Source organism: Panulirus ornatus, chromosome 48, assembly GCF_036320965.1.
Source record: "Panulirus ornatus isolate Po-2019 chromosome 48, ASM3632096v1, whole genome shotgun sequence".
Taxonomy (NCBI): Eukaryota; Metazoa; Arthropoda; class Malacostraca; order Decapoda; family Palinuridae; genus Panulirus; species Panulirus ornatus.
This window is the reverse complement of record NC_092271.1, coordinates 28,837,302-28,853,636: the sequence shown is the minus strand read 5'-3', so window position 1 is coordinate 28,853,636 and position 16,335 is coordinate 28,837,302. Positions and strand designations below refer to the sequence as shown.

The window sequence follows — 16,335 nt, the reverse complement described above, 5'->3', positions numbered from 1 at the left end:
AAATCTTCACCTTTGCCTCCACAAGATAATGATCAGACATCCCTCCAGTTGCACCTCTCAGCACATTAACATTCAAAAGTCTCTCTTTCACATGCCTATCAATTAACATGTAACCCAATAACACTCTCTAGCCATCTCTCCTGCTTACATATGCATACTTATGTATATCTCGCTTTTTAAACCAAGTACTCCCAAGCACCAGCCCTTTTTCAGCACACAAATCTACAAGCTCTTCACCATTTCCATTTACAACACTGAACACCCCATGTACACCAATTGTTCCCTCAACTGCCACATTACTCACCTTTGCATTCAAATCACCATCACTATAACCTGGTCTTGCACATCAAAGCTGCTAACACACTCACTCAGCTGCTCCCAAAACACTTGCCTCTCATAATCTTTGTTCTAAATACCAGGTGCTATGCACCAATAATCACCCATCTCTCTCCATCCACTTTCAGTTTTAACCATATCAATCTAGAGTTTACTTTCTTACACTCTATTACATACTCCCACAACTCCTGCTTCAGGAGTAGTACTACTCCTTCCTTTGCTCTTTTTCTCTCACCAACCCCTAACTTTACTCCCAAGACATTCCCAAACCACTCTTCCCCTTTACCCTTGAGCTTCGTTTCACTCACAGCCAAAACATCCCGGTTCCTTTCCTCAAACATACTGCCTATCTCTCCTTTTTTCTAATCTTGGTTACATCTACACACATCTAGACACCCCAATCTGAGCCTTCGAGGAGGATGAGCACTCCCCGCATGACTCCTTCTAGCCCCCCAGTCCTGTCCCTTTTAATCGCCTTCTACATGATGCGGGGAATGTGTGGGAAGTATTCTTTCTCCCCTATCCCCAGCAATAAGTTTGACTATTACCCCTTAAAATTCAAATAACTTTCAACTGACCTGGTTGTGTCTTAACTGTATCTTGTGCAGAATCCCTCGTGCTAGAGATATCAAAGCATCCTCGTACCTATCAAACAATATAAGAATGATGTTAATTGAAATTCATACAAAATATAAGAATGATGTTAATTGAAATTCATACAAGAATGATGTTAACTGAAGTTCCCCAACAAGTTGTAACATCATGACAGTATGAGACAAATACCAGTAAATACTAAAAGTACAGGTTGTACCTCTCTAATATGGTGCTCTATGGTTCAGCAACTCCCATGGTCTGACACATTTTGAATTTGCCACCAGGGCAGCATTATTAGCAGCACTAAGGGGCCAAAATCTGTTAAAGCTGCAGCTGAGCTAATTAACAGTCCTGTTACTTACTTATATCCAGTTTTTTGCTGAAAATGAAAGCTAGAAAAGTTTACAGTCAGAAAACTTTGAAAGGTGCCAGGAGTACAGAATTAGACAATGCACTTGTAAAGTGGTTTAAGCTCTGATGCAATGCAGGTGTAAGCATTTCTGGGACATACTTATCAAGCAGGCCAAAGTTTTTAATAAAGAACTAAAACTAGATTATCACTGAATATCGGAAAGGATGGTTACATAAGTTTAAGTGGAGACATGGTATTTCAGCACATAGATTGTCCAAAGAAAAGTATTACTGTAATGCTAAAACAAAATTCTGTAGTGTAAGGTTGTATTAAAAGAATCAATAAAAACTCCAATTCTCTATTAAACAACCAACAGGAACATGCACAGGGCGAGAGAAAGTGTACGAGCCGGCTGCCTGGCTGGGACTGACACAGCGTGGGCTGGTTGCCTTGACATTAACAGTAAAACACAATAGTAACAACAGTCAACCAAAGCCAAATACCAACCAAGTTTGTGGATGAATTTGCCCCGTTGATGGCAGTGGAAAACTTAGCCCCAGCATAATGCTAACAAAAAAACCCTTGCCCAATGTACTGAGGAGTCTCCATCTGGGGATACTTCTGATGTAAACTGATCTAACAATACAATCCTTGTTTGAAAGATTCAATGGTTGTATTATTTCTTAACTTATGTTTTGTTCTATCCTTGATAACATAGCAATATGTATGTGGAATGAGCTGGTAAGACTAGGGGTCAGGAATATGTTTACATTGGGAGTTCCCTTAAGGGTCCACTTCTGTTTTCCAGCATTTTCTGTGATCCAATAATGGCCAGGTCCCAAAGTTGCTGAATTAAAGAGATTCAACCTGTATATATGCTAAACCAACTGGCTATTTCAAGACCAGTATATCTGCACTTAATTTTTCAACTTCTGTGCTTGTATGAAGCATAAACACCACACACTATCCTTACAAGTCACATACCCAAAATTACTAAGTTTCACTTACTGCATTTGATTATGGGGCTGGGCATGCTTAACATTCATCAAATCTTTATACTACCAACTATTTTCACAGCAAGCATAAAATATTCAACAATACCACTCAAAACATTTCTTGAAAAATTTTGTACTCTGATTCAGCAGTCACTGAGTAAAGAAGTTAACATATGCTTCCAATGCATAATGTGTTCTGATGATAGAGAAACTACTTTAAATAGTCACAATGGATTTGAAATGACTGAAGCCCATTCTTAAACTAGTGCAATCTCCCATGGAAATTCCAAACAGAAGTAGAAGAGAAAACAATTCAATAACTATCAGTCAGCTTGGGCTGTTCCTCTGAAACCTGCATTGAATCTTTTCTTGCTGCTCTCTATGTTGACAAAGTCTGGCATTTCCAAGTACTCCTTTCATTTGGCCTTCCTCCATTCATAATCCTGAACTCTTCTTTTCAATCAACAGGAGTATCAATGCAGAATTAAATGGACATTAGTTTAATCATTTTCCCATTACTGTTGGAATCTCCTTGGGCTCTAAACCTATCTCCAACCCTTTACTTCTTTACATCAGTAGTCTTTCAGTAACCAAAGACCATGATAAATCATTTTCAGATGATGTAAGTCTTCACATGAACTTTCCTAATTCTGATATGCAATCCTTCAACCATCTCTGTAAAATGCTTGAATGTCCCTTCTCATAACTTCGATCTAATAGCTATCATACAGTATGGCATCTCTATCCTAGGCATCTTTAATACAAATATAACTCATGCACTAAATATTTCTCTCTCTTGATGACAATGTTCAACAACCACTCATCTTAAGCAACACATCAACTACACCTTATACATGTATGAACACTCTTTGAATGACATACTGACCAGGCACACTTGCAATTAGCATGTTTGCAAACTTTCTTGAAGTTCTTTCTTTTTTCATATTTATCTATTTATTATACTTAACTGCTGTCTCCCATTTTAACGAGGTAGTGCACGGAAACAGACAAGGAATGGCCCAACCCATCCACATACACATGTATATACATTTGCTAATTCTGGTGTGGGAGATGTTGCATACCTCTGAAAATTTGATTTCTTCTTTATGAGCTTACCCGTTACAAAAGTCATGTTCTTCCTCATAATCAGTTCAAAAAAAAAAAAAAAAGTTAAAGTACCTAGTGGTGTCCTACTGTAATTCCAAATAAATGACTTGTCATATGGTACTGGATCACATTTGAACTTGTCTGTGCACACATTTGTACTGGATCACATTTGAACTTGTCTGTGCACAAAGCTAAAATTGAGACAGGTAAGTAGTGTTCAGGACTATGACAACCTACAGAGAGACTTTGAAATCTAACCCAGCTATGAACAAATGATGAAGATGGGACCTGTCATTTTGCAAAAGACAAATCACAGGAATCCATATGAAAGGGACTTGGGGACTGACAAAGCACCCAGCCTGTGAACAAAATACTAAATTAGAATATCAAAGAAATGAATTTTCAATGATCGTTACGGAAGTTGTTTTAAGTACAAGGTGAAGAGATTACGAAAATATCATAATAGATATTACATCCAAATTGAAGTAAGCATCACCACTCTGGTCACATCTTTTTAGGAAACATTTAGATCAGCTATGGGCAATGAAAACTGCACTTTAAGCGCAGTAAGGCAGTTGGTCTATATCCAGCGGATGGCAGCCATGGAATTTTCCACATTGAAACAAGAAAAAAGAGGGAAAACACAACTAAAACATTCGTGTTCCTCCATGAATCTACTATGACAATGCTGATATAAGCACTTTTTGAAATTGCTTAGAATCAACCAACATGTACCAAGAGATAATAAATAAATGTCAGAAAATTCTTCATAATGGCAATGTGTAAATTCTTTTATATACACCTGATCACTTTTTCCCATGTCTGTGAGGTAGCAACAGGAACAGATGAAGAAAGGCAACATCCACTAACATCCATCCTAGCTGTCATGTGTCATGCATTCAAGCCACAGCTCCCTATCAACAACCAGGCCTCAGAGGCCTTTCCCTGATTTACCCCATTCACTTCACATGCCCTGTTTCAGTCCACTGACAGCACATCAACCCTGGTATACCACATCATTTCAATTCACTCTGTCCTGAGCATGCCTTTGACCCTCCTGCATGTTCAGGCCCCAATCACTTAAAATCTTTTTTACTCCATCCTTCCACCTTCAATTTGGTCTCCCAGTTCTCATCTGTGCCCTCCACTTGCGACACATCTATCCTGATTTGTCAACCTTTCCTTACTCATTCGCTCCAAATGTCCACATCATTTCAACACACCCTCTTCAGCTATCTCAACCCATTTATTCTAGACCAAGGGCTTCCAAACCATAAAAAGAACACAATTCAAGGGTTAATTAACATTTGGCACATTCTACTGAGGCCTTTACTTACTACAACCTTCCTTAAAAGGAAGGGCAAAATCAGAAGAATGTGGAGGGATGGAGAAGGAAGGGTTTTATCAAGACCAGAACATGTGAGAGGGTGCAAGGCATACATACTATAGAGCAAATTGGAAAATGTGATATATAAGGGATGACATGCTATCAGGGAGCTGTACCACATCATATGAAGTGGTCAGGAGAGACCAAGGAAAGGTCTATGAGATATGGCCATGGAAAGGGGGCTTTGCTTTCAGTGCATCATATAAGATAGCTAAGGAGAGGATGTGAACAAATGGGGTCATTCTTCATCTGTTCTTGGTATGACCTCACTATTCAGGAAACATCGAACTACATAGATATATACTACATAAATATATACTTCCCATGAGTCAAGCAGGGAGTGCTCATCTTCCTTGTAGGCTCAGATTGGATTCTCTGAATGTACGTGGATGTAACCAAGATGAGAAGAAAGGAGAGATAGATAGTATGTTTGAGGAGAGGAACCTGGATGTTCTGGCTTTGAGTGAAACAAAGCTCAAGGGTAAGGGGGAAGAATGGTTTGGAAAAGTCTTTAGAGTAAAGTCAGGGTTTGGTGAGAGGACAAGAGCTAAAGAAGGAATAGCACTACTCCTGAAGCAGGAGTTGTGGAAGTGTGCGATAGAGTGTAAGAAAGTAAATTATAGATTGATGTGGGTAAAACTGAAAGTGGATGGAAAGAGACGGGTGATTATTGGTGCTTATGCACCTGGTCATGAGAAGAAAGATCTTGAGAGACAAGTGTTCTGGGAGCAGCTGAGTGAGTGTGTCGGCAGTTTGGAGCAAGAGACCGGGTATTAGTGACAAGTCATTTAAATGCAAAGGTGAGCAATGTGGCAGTTGAGGGTAGTGGTGGTGTACATGGGGTATTCAGTGTTGTTAATGGAAATGGTGAAGAGCTGGTGGATTTGTGAGCTGAAAAAACACTGGTGATTGGGAAAACCTGATTTAGATAGAGAGATACACAAGTATACATATGTGAGTAGGAAAGATGGTCAAAGGGCATTATTTGATTATGTGTTAATTGATGGGCATGTAAAAGAAAGACTTTTGGATGTTAATATGCTGAGAAGGGCAGCTGGTGAGATTTCTGATCACTATCTTGTGGAGGCAAAGGGGAAGATTGGTAGAGGTTTTCAAAAAAGAGGAGAGTGTGTGGCAGGGTGGCAACGGGAATGGATGAAGCCAGCAAGTATGGATATGTACATGTGAATATATGTATATGTCTGTGTCTGTATATATGTGTATATGTTGGAGTGTGTATGTATGTATATGTGCGTATGAGGGTGCTTATGTATATACATGTGTATGTGGCTGGGTTGGGCCATCCCTCGTCTGTTTCCTTGAGCTACCTTGCTAATGCGGGAGACAGCAGTTAAGTATAATAAAAAAAAAAATAAAAAATAACAGAATGGCAAAAGGTGAGAGCAAATGACCTGAGGGGAGCGGGGGAGGAATGGGATGTATTTAGGGAAGCAGTGATCGCATGTGCAAGAGATGCATGTGGCATGAGAAAGGTAGGAGGTGGGAAGATTGGAAAGGGTAATGAATGGTGGGATGAAGAAGTAAAGCTGCTAGTGAAAGAGAAAAGAGAGGTGTTTGGAAGAAATTTGCAAGGAAGGAGTGCAAATGACCTGGAGAAGTATAAGAGAAAGGGGCAGGAGGTGAAAAGGAAAGTGCAAGAGTTGAAAAAGACGGCAAATAGGAGTTGGGGTGAGAGAGTATCCTTAAATTTTAGGGAGGAAAAAAAAAAGATGTTTGGAAGGAGGTAGATAACGTGCAAAAGATATGAGAACAAAAGGGAACATTGGTATAGGGAGCAAGGGGGGAATGATAACAGGTAGTGATGAACTGAGGAGATGGAGTGAGTATTTTGAAGGACTGTTGAATGTGTTTGATGACAGAGTGGCAGATGTAGGGTGTTTTGGTTGGGGTGGTGTGTGAAATGAGAGAGTCAGGGAGAATGGTTTGGTTAAGAGAGAAGTGGTGAATGCTTTGTGGAAAATGAAATCTGGCAAGGCAGCAGGTTTGGATGGTATTGCAACAGAATTTATTAAGAAAGGGTGTGACTGTGTCGTTGATTGGTTGGTAAGGATATTCAATGTATGTATGGACCATGGTGAAATACCTGAGGATTGACAGAATTCATGTATAGTGCCACTGTACAAAGGTAAAGGGGATAAAGGTGAGTGTTCAAACTACAGAGGCATAAGTCTGTTGAGTATTCCTGGGAAATTGTATGGGAGAGTATTGACTGAGAGGGTGAAGGCATGTATAGAGCTTCAGATTGGGGAGGAGCAGTGTGGTTTCAGAAGTGGTAGAGGATGTGGGGATCAGGTGTTTGCTTTGAAGAATGAGTGTGAAAAATACTTAGAAAACAAATGGATTTGTATGTAGCATTTAAGGACCTGGAGAAGGTTGATAGAGATGCTTTGTAGGTCTTAAGAGTATATGGTGTGGGAGGTAAGCTTTAAGAAGCAGTGAAAAGTCTTTATCAAGGGTGTAAGGCATGTGCACAAATATGAAGAGAGAAGAGTGATTGGTTCCCAATGAAAGTTGATCTGTGGCAGGGGTGTGACGTCACCAGGGAAATTCAATTTGTTGATGAATGGGGTGGGTAGGGAGGTAAATGCAAGAGTTTTGGGAGAGACAGGTGAGTATGTAGTCTGGGATGAGATGGCCTGGGAAGTGAGTCAGTTGTTGTTCACTGATGATACAGCGCTGGTGGCTGATTCAAGTGAGAAACTGCAGAAGTTGGTGACTGAGTTTGAAAAAGTGTGTAAAAGGAGAAAGTTGAGAGTAAATGTGAATAAGAGCAAGGTTCAGTAGAGTTGAGAGACAAGTTAGTTGGGGTGTGAGTTTGAATGGAGAAAAATTGGAGGAAGTAAAGTGTTATAGAAACCATGGAAGCAAGAGTGAGTCACAGGATGGGGGAGGGAGCGAAGATTCTGGGAGCGATGAATGTGTGGATGGAGAAAACGTTATCTCGGAGAGCAAAAATGGGTATGTTTGAGGGAATAGTAGTTCAAAAATGGGTATGTCTGAGGGAATAGTAGTTTCAACAAAGTTATATGGTTGTGAGGCATGGGCTATAGATGGTGTTGTATGGAGGAGGGTGGATGTGTTGGAAATGAAGTGTTTAAGGACATTATGTGGTGTGAGGTGGTTTGATCAAGTAAGTAATGAAAGGGTAAGAGAGATGTGTGGAAATAAAAAGAATGTGGTTGAGAGAGAGCAGAAAAGGGTGTATTGAAATGGTTTGGAAATATGGAGAGAATGAGAGAGGGAAGATTAACAAAGAGAATATATGTGTCAGAGGTGGAGGGAACAAGAGGTGGGAGACCAAATTGGAGGTGGAAGGTTGGAGTGCTAAGGATTTTGAGTGATCGGGGCCTGAACATACAGGAGGGTGAGAGGCATGCAAGGAAGGGTGAATTGGAATGATGTGGTATACCGGGGTCGACGTGCTGTCAATGGACTGAACCAGGGCATGTGAAGCGTCTGGGGTAAGCCATGGAAAGTTTTGTGGGGCCTGGATGTGGAAAAGGAGCTGTGGTTTCGGTGCATTATACATGACAACTAAAGACTGAGTGTGAACGAATGTGGCCTTTGTTGTCTTTTCCTAGAGCTACCTCGCGCACATGCGGGGGGAAGGGGGGTTGTCAGTTGTCATTTCATGTGTGGCGGGGTGGCGACAGGAATGAATAAGGGCAGACAGTATGAATTATGTACATGTGTATATATGTATATGTCTGTGCGTGTGTATATATATGCATACCTTGAGATGTATAGGTATGTATATGTGCTGTGTGTGGATTTGTATGTATATACATGTGTATGTGGGTGGGCTGGGCCATTCTTTCTTCCTTGCACTACCTTGCTAACGCAGGAGACAGCGACAAAGTATAATAAATAAATAAATAAAATATATATATTCTATTTTTGCTATAAAGTCCAATAAGAAAACTTTTCAAGTAATCTTGCTTCCAAACCAGTTCTAAACAACATTCAGACTAAACTCAGTTCTAGTAATCAGAAATACCACTAACTCCAAGTGTACACTGTTCTATTCATTACCTTTCTACTCCAGTGTGAGCCTGTGATCCATGAGCCTTGGACAACAAGTGGTCTAGGAAGATACTCCAAACATCCAAACAATTGAAGTATGCCTCCACACAATGTTGGTGGAACGAGTAACGGAAGAGGAGCGCAAGGAACTCCAGGACTGGGAACTGGGAGTTGTTTTCAAATCTCCTCAAATGAACACTTACAAACAATCTCAGAAATTCTGTGAACTTATCTATGTAACTGGAAGACAGAACATATAACTTAATATTAATAGCAAGAACCTGACAGAATTTCTAGGAAATAATAAAATGTGTGATAGAAAAAGAATTAACAAAGGATGATATGTTTTTGGACCACTATATACGTCAATGCTTTATATGCAACAGAGTATTTATCAAAGGGTTATTCAGAGAAGTTTGCAACAAAAGCCAGATACATTTGTGGATATCATTCTTATGCATAAATGAGACAATATGGTAGTGAAATCACATCTCATATGCAAACAATTACCAACATTATGATGAGAAACTGTTACTGCTGTCAGTCATAATATATTCTCTTTATCCTACCTACTTGAGATTCAACCTTTGTCATACATGTTGGACTCAAAAACCAATTGATTAAAATTTTCAGTGAGACCTAAATAAAGATTCCTAAGCATCCCTAACCTTGGATCTAACAACTGAAGGCGAGATGTTGTATTTGGTTCATCTCTCACTAATCTTTGCAAGAGGTGAAATGTGTTTCTGAACATCTGCAAGAGGAAGTCTTCAAAGTCACGAGGAACACAATTCTTGCTCATTATTTCATTGATGGCCCCCATGGCGAGAACTCCGAGTGACTCCCCAGACGTGAAACTTTTGTCCAGTGAACCATTGTGCAGTTTGTTATGCTGATATGAAAAAATAAGATACAGATAATTTAATTGAGAGAAAAAAATATAAATATTCACAACTATTACTATCATTATTATCAATATTTTTACAAAGATCATTATCATTATTAGGTATCATTATGATTATTATTATAATCATCATCATTATTTCTTTCTTTTCTTTTATTCTTGATTGCTGTTTCCCATGTTAGCAAGGTAGCATCAGGAACAGACGAAGAAAGACTGCATTCACTCACATCCGTTCTCTACCTTTCATGTGTAATGCACTGAAAACATAGTCCCCCTATCCACAACCAGGCATCAGAGACCTTTCCATGGTTTACCTGGATGTTATACATGTCCTGATTCAGTCAACTGACAGCATGTTGACCCCTATACACTAATTCATTCCAAATGACTCCATCCAAGACACACCTTTCACCCTCTTGTGTGTTCAGGCCCCAATTGCTCAAAATCTTTTTCACTCCATTCTTCCATCTTCAATTGGTTTCCCCATTCTCCTTGTTCTCCCTTTTCTGACCGTAAACCCTCTTTGTCAAACTTTCCTCACTCATTATCTCTATATGTCCAAACTATTTCAGCACATCCTCTTCAACTTTCTCTACCACATTCTTTTTATTACCCTATCATGTGCTTTCTCCAAATCCAAAAAATGCCACACATAAATCCATCCATTTTTCTTAGTATTTCTCACATTCTCCAATGCAAACACCTGATTCACATATCCTCTACCACATTTGAAATCACACTTTTCCTCCTTTCCCTCACCAATCTGATACTCTGCACATGCCTTCACTCTCTCAATTACTATCCTCCCATAAAACTTATCAGGTACACTCAACAAACTAACACCTCTGTACTTTGAATACTCACCTTTATCCCCTTGCCTTTATACAATGGCACCACATATGCATTCCGCCAATCCTCAAACACCTCAACATGATCCATACATACACTGAAAACCCTAATTAGCCAATCATCAACACAGTCATTCCCTTTTTAATAAATCAAAAGCATTCAACAGTGGTATATGGGTACAAGACATGGGCCCTAAACAAAAAGGAAGGTGGATGTGTTGAAATACATGGTCAATATTATGTGGTGTGAGGAGGGTTGATTGTATAAGAAATCAAAGAGCATAAGAGGTGTGGTAATAAGCAAAGTATGATTGAGATAACTGAATGGGGTGTGCTGATGTGGTCTGGTCAAATGAAAAGGATGAGTGAAGAGAGACTGACTAAGAGGATACATGTGTCACAAGTGGGGAGAGTAAGAAGGAAGGGGAGAATAAAAGTGAGATGAAAAGATATAGTGCCAGATGCTTTGAATTATTAAGGTCTGAATATGTAGATGGGCAAAAGGCATGCATGGTGTATAGAGAACTGGAGGAATGTGACATCCTGGAGGCAGCAAAAAGCTGTCAATAGGCTGAACCAAGGAATCTGAAGTAGTCTGGGGAAACATGGAAAGATATGTGGGGCATTGCAATGGGCTGGGGGCTTTGGTTTTCGTGCACTGTACATGACAGCAAGAAGGAAGATGTGAGCAAACAAGGCAGCTCTTTATCTCCTCTTAGAAACTACCTCACTCTGTGGGAAATGGCAAATTATTAAGAAAAAATATCCTGAAAGATAAAAACCAGGATGAAGTACCTGGATTTTTTCTAACACTACATTCTGAATAATGTAAGTCTAACTGTCAGAATTTTAGGGAAGCTGATGGCTCTGCGTATGTCGTTTATTTCAAGTGTGAATAACATTGTGGTACATATCTTTGAATATCTGAAGCATTTGTACAGAGACGTTTTCAGCAGTTTAAAACATGTAAGCATCATGACATGAACTATTTCACTCTTATCAGCCATAAACCAGGTTAGCCAATCAAAATGAAGTGTAAATCTAACTTTTCCAGCGATAGAGTTCTAAGTACATCCTTTCTATCAGCTTGGCTTTTAAAAACAGTACTTTCACTAAAATAACAACAGAGTTTTTGTGAAAAAATTATGCTGTAAAAGCCAAGTTGTTACAAAGTTTAAATACAAAAACTGCATACAGTAAGACTGGCTGACACAGATTCTGGTTGAAATGAAAATATCTTAAACTACAAAAGGATTTCTCACAAATGCTCATATTAAAACATTCACACATAAAGAATATTTTTTTCATATGATTTTCATGAGATAGTACAACTTAAAATCAGATTGTATGCATTCATACTAAGTTAGGGTGTATAATCATACATAACTTGAAATTTGGTCTCCATCACATGTAAAGAATAACATGTTATCAAACAGAGTACAACTGACTGTGACACTCACCTGTGGATCAGCACCTAAAGAGGCAAACAAGAATATAGTGTTAAGAAGATGTGGTGTTATGAGAGAGGACAGGGGTATCCAGGAGAAAAGGTGCGTTAAACAGTTGAGTGATAGCGATGCTATAGTCTCACTCTCTGTGTCCAGTGGGGGCATCACCCAACCTGAGCGCATACTGGAACTGCTCTCTAAGTTATGAAACATGTTGCTCAGCAGTGTACCTATGGAAATACAAAAATAAAGTTTAGCTTGTTATAAAAGTATTTTTGAAAAGAAAGACACAGTACCTCCTTTTCATCTGTAATCATTAGCATAATGGAACAATGGAAAAAAAAAAAGCCAGGTATATTCAAACTATGGTCTGACACGTACATGAGCACAAAGGCATCCTTCCATTTGTAAATTTCTTACCATAACAGAACCTTCAGTTTTCAAGGAATAAATCTTCATCATGTTTATTCCTCTACTATTCACTCTCACTTGCATCTTATACAACTTTTTTCTGATCAAGCCCCACAGTTACATTTTCTCCATCCTTGCAATGGTAAGGTGGCAATGTTCATATCCATGCTGCCCTCAGATGAGAAAAACAGAATAAGATTGCTACTTCCCATGACTTTGAGTAAGCCAGCATTCTAAATGTTTGATTTACAGCATGTCTTTTGTTGCTTTTATACTGCTATACTGTCCTGTTTTGCAACTCAGAGAGGACTTTCACGCTGAGGTTTGCATGGGCTAAAAAGCATTAAGATATCACCTTCTTCCCTTGAACAGCAAAGCTGTGGAACTCTATTCTTCCCCTCTTACTATGACCTTTCTACTTTTAGGTGTCAGGACTTTAAGCAGATGAGGAGTTCTAACTGATTTCTTAATTTTTTCCCTTACCTTATTTTCCTTTCACCCAAGTTGGCTATGACTGAAGCAAGTTTTGCCCTTGCCATAATGGTCACTACAAATAAAAAAGAAAAACCTGGGTATCACATGACACACATGACATCTACTCCTCACACCACAAAGAACACCATAAGGACCATAAATAAACTAAACACCCTATTGACTTTTACTGGCACCATCTATGGATAAGAAAAATAATTCCTCGGTATCCTCTACTAATGATCCATCCACTCCCACCACTAAGTCATACCTGCCTGGTCATCTACCCTTTCAAACACAAACAACATAAAACCACTGCAAACTTGACAAAACTGAGCACTCAAAACAATCAAGGGATGCTTCAACAGATGAACTATGAAGCAATAGTACTGCTACTGTAATGGCATGCTTGGTATCCAATTTTTTGCAACAGTGCTACACCACTTCTTAAAGAAACCACTTAACAACCAACCATCACACCCCTTGCAAAAGTAAAAAGCTCATCCCAGCCTTACATTCAGGAAATCAATACTTGCAGATCACTCCCTTCCCCAAAAATCACAAAACTGACAAACATTTTCATGGCAATGAAATGACAAATACTAAGCACCTGCCCCACAATACTCCAATCTTAAACTTTATTATTCAAGATATCACCAACCTGAAACTATACTCCAAAGAAGACATTCAAAAGATACACTTTCTCATCTATGTGTGGGACATCACCCATCAGTCCACATTACAAACATCGATTCAACATAACATAGGATCATCCATGCCCAAGCTACAACTTCCACACTGAGAACACTGAACACCTACTTCTCAATTATCCTATACTTACCTCACAACGACACACACAACATTATCACACCACTTGATTTGCAATCATGCCCACTGAATGTTGCCAACTTCCTGGGCACTGAAAGTACTCCATTAGAAAGGGGTCCTATAGGAAGAAGGTAATGTTAGGTAGGGTATAATAAGGTATATAAGTGTTACCACGACTCTGCCTGCAAGTAGTTCCAACTAAAGAGGTATACGTTTACTGAGTATACCTAGTAAGTTTTATGGGAGGGTACTGATTGAGAGGGTGAAGGTGTATACAGAGCATCAGGTTAGGGAGGAGCAGTGTGGGTTCAGAGGTGGCAGATGATATGTGGATCAGGTGGTTGCACTGACGAATGTGTGTGAGAAATACTTAGAAAAACAGATGGATTTGTATGTGGCATTTATGGATCTGGAGAAGGCACATGATAGGGTTGATAGAGATAATTTGGGAAAGGCCGTAAGAATATATGATATGGGAGATAAGCTGCTAGATGCAGTAAGAAGTATTTATCAAGGGTGTAAACATGTGTACGAATAAAAGGAGAGAGGAGTGAATGGTTCCCAATGAAGGGTGGTCTGTGGCAGGGATGTGTGATGTCACAATGGTTGTTTAAAATGTTTATGGATGGGGTGGTGAGGGAGGTAAATGCAAGAGTCTTGGAGAGAGGGGTGAGTATGCAGTATGTTGAGGATAAGAGGTCCTGGGAAGTGAGTCTGTTGTTGTTTGCCAACAATACAGCGCTGGTGGCTGATTTGAGTGCGAAACTGCTGAAGCTCACGACTGAGTTTGGAAAGGAAAAAGTTGAATGTAAAGGTGAATAAAAGCAAGGTTATTAGGTTCAGCAGGGTTGAGGGACAAGTTAGTAGGGAGTTAAGTTTGAATGGAGAAAAACTGGAGGAAGTGAAATATTCTACATATCCAGGAGTGGACTTGGCAACACATGGAACCATGGATGCAGAAGCGAATCATAGGGTGAGGGAGGGAGCGAAGGCTATGGGAGTGATGAAGAAAGTGTGGAAAGAGAGAATGTTATCTTGGAGAGCAAAAATGGGTATTTTTAAAGGAATAGTAGTTCCAAAACTATTACATGGTTGTGAGGCATGGGTCTATATATAGATAGGGTCATGCAGAGGAGGATGGATGTATTGGAAATGAAATGTCCTCTCAGAACCTACAGCTTTGAGCTTTGTATAGCCCTTCTGGTTGAAACTCACACCCAAACAGTCCTGTCTCATCTCACTTCTTTGCCTCATTACCATACTTTAGTTCACATTAACTTTTAACTTTTCTTTTATCAACTCCCAGACTCTAGCCAGCTTTTAGAGTTGCTCTTTGGAATCTGCAACCAGGACCCTGTCATCTCCAAACAGCAACTGATTTACCTCTATTGCCCCCTCATCCACCTCCAGCATTCCTTTAGTACCATATGGATGCAAGGCATGAACCTTGATTACAAGAAAACTGGGAGAGGGTGGATGTATACAGGAAATTATATGACTGTGAATGGTACAAGAAGTGAGGTGGGTTTATCATATGAGAAAAGATGCTATTAGAGAGAGAGATGAGGCAGTAAGAACAGTGTGACTGAGAAGGCCAACCAGTGTGTAGAGATGGTTCAAGCACATGGAAGAATGAGTGAAGAGAGACCGACAAAGAGGACCTTTGTATGGAAACCACAGGGATAAAAGGGGAGGCAGACACCTAAGAGATGAAAGAATGGAAGAAATGAGGCTTTCAAAGGGCCAATAAATTCATATGAGTGGAGTGTAAAATGAATATGAAGAATTTGAGTACAATCACACATGGTAAGGGATGATTTGCTATCAATTGGCTGAACAAGGGGATATAAAGTGGTCAGGGTAAACCATACAAGTCTGTGAAGCCTGGCAGTGGACCACACACTAAAGTATTTGTAAACTGTACATGTCAGCTAAAGACCAGATGTGTGTAAAGAGGGTATTTGTTTGTATGCTCCTCAACCTACAAAAGCAGGAAAGGTAATCAGGGATAAAAGGAAAATACCAATCTTACTTTCCAGTTTTTTAAGGCAATTCAATTTTGACAATGGCTGAAAGAAATTTTCAGCAAAAAGCTTAGCAAAATGTCAAGTTTCAATTCATTTCACAGGCTTATTCTTGAGATATGTTTTCACTAAAATGGTTGTTAGTCTCGTTAATAATATTCAGACCCTTTTCATCTTCATCACATATGTGGCAGTTGGATTTAACTGCCATTTGTTTGATCAATGTAGCACTTTGTGAAAATCTCCCTGCAAAAGATTTCAAATACTGGTACTCAACTTTCTTTCAAAACTTTGGCATCATCAGCAAACATATACAACACGATAATTAATGGGTGCACCACAAATGTTTCAGAACAATGAATGAAAATCTGAATAAAAAAGTGATCACATTATCAAAAATCTGTGCTTCTGCTCTGTGGGCTCATAATAATCTTAATTGTAAAAGTAACTCAGAATAAAATTCTACTTTTCTGAAAGGGACCTTAAAGCAGAAACAATCATCTGAAGCAACTGAGTATACTGATATGAATTTCAAATCAACCTTGAAAATACACAAACACTCCTGAAGAAAAAAAGAAAAAATATA

The 16,335-nt window shown here is 39.3% G+C and overlaps 1 protein-coding gene across 1 annotated transcript in view; it reads right to left on the bottom strand.

The window, feature by feature from the left end:
• The window catches only part of ebo (ellipsoid body open), a 170,091-nt gene that overhangs the window by 93,425 nt on the left and 60,331 nt on the right, over nt 1–16,335 (bottom strand). Inside the window, exons 7-10 of the mRNA XM_071690378.1 lie at nt 12,028–12,245; nt 9,484–9,707; nt 8,825–9,055; nt 915–981 (exon numbers count right to left, since the gene is read on the bottom strand). Of these exons, the coding sequence (XP_071546479.1) occupies nt 915–981; nt 8,825–9,055; nt 9,484–9,707; nt 12,028–12,245 (740 nt within the window). The remainder of the gene's footprint in view (nt 1–914; nt 982–8,824; nt 9,056–9,483; nt 9,708–12,027; nt 12,246–16,335) is intronic.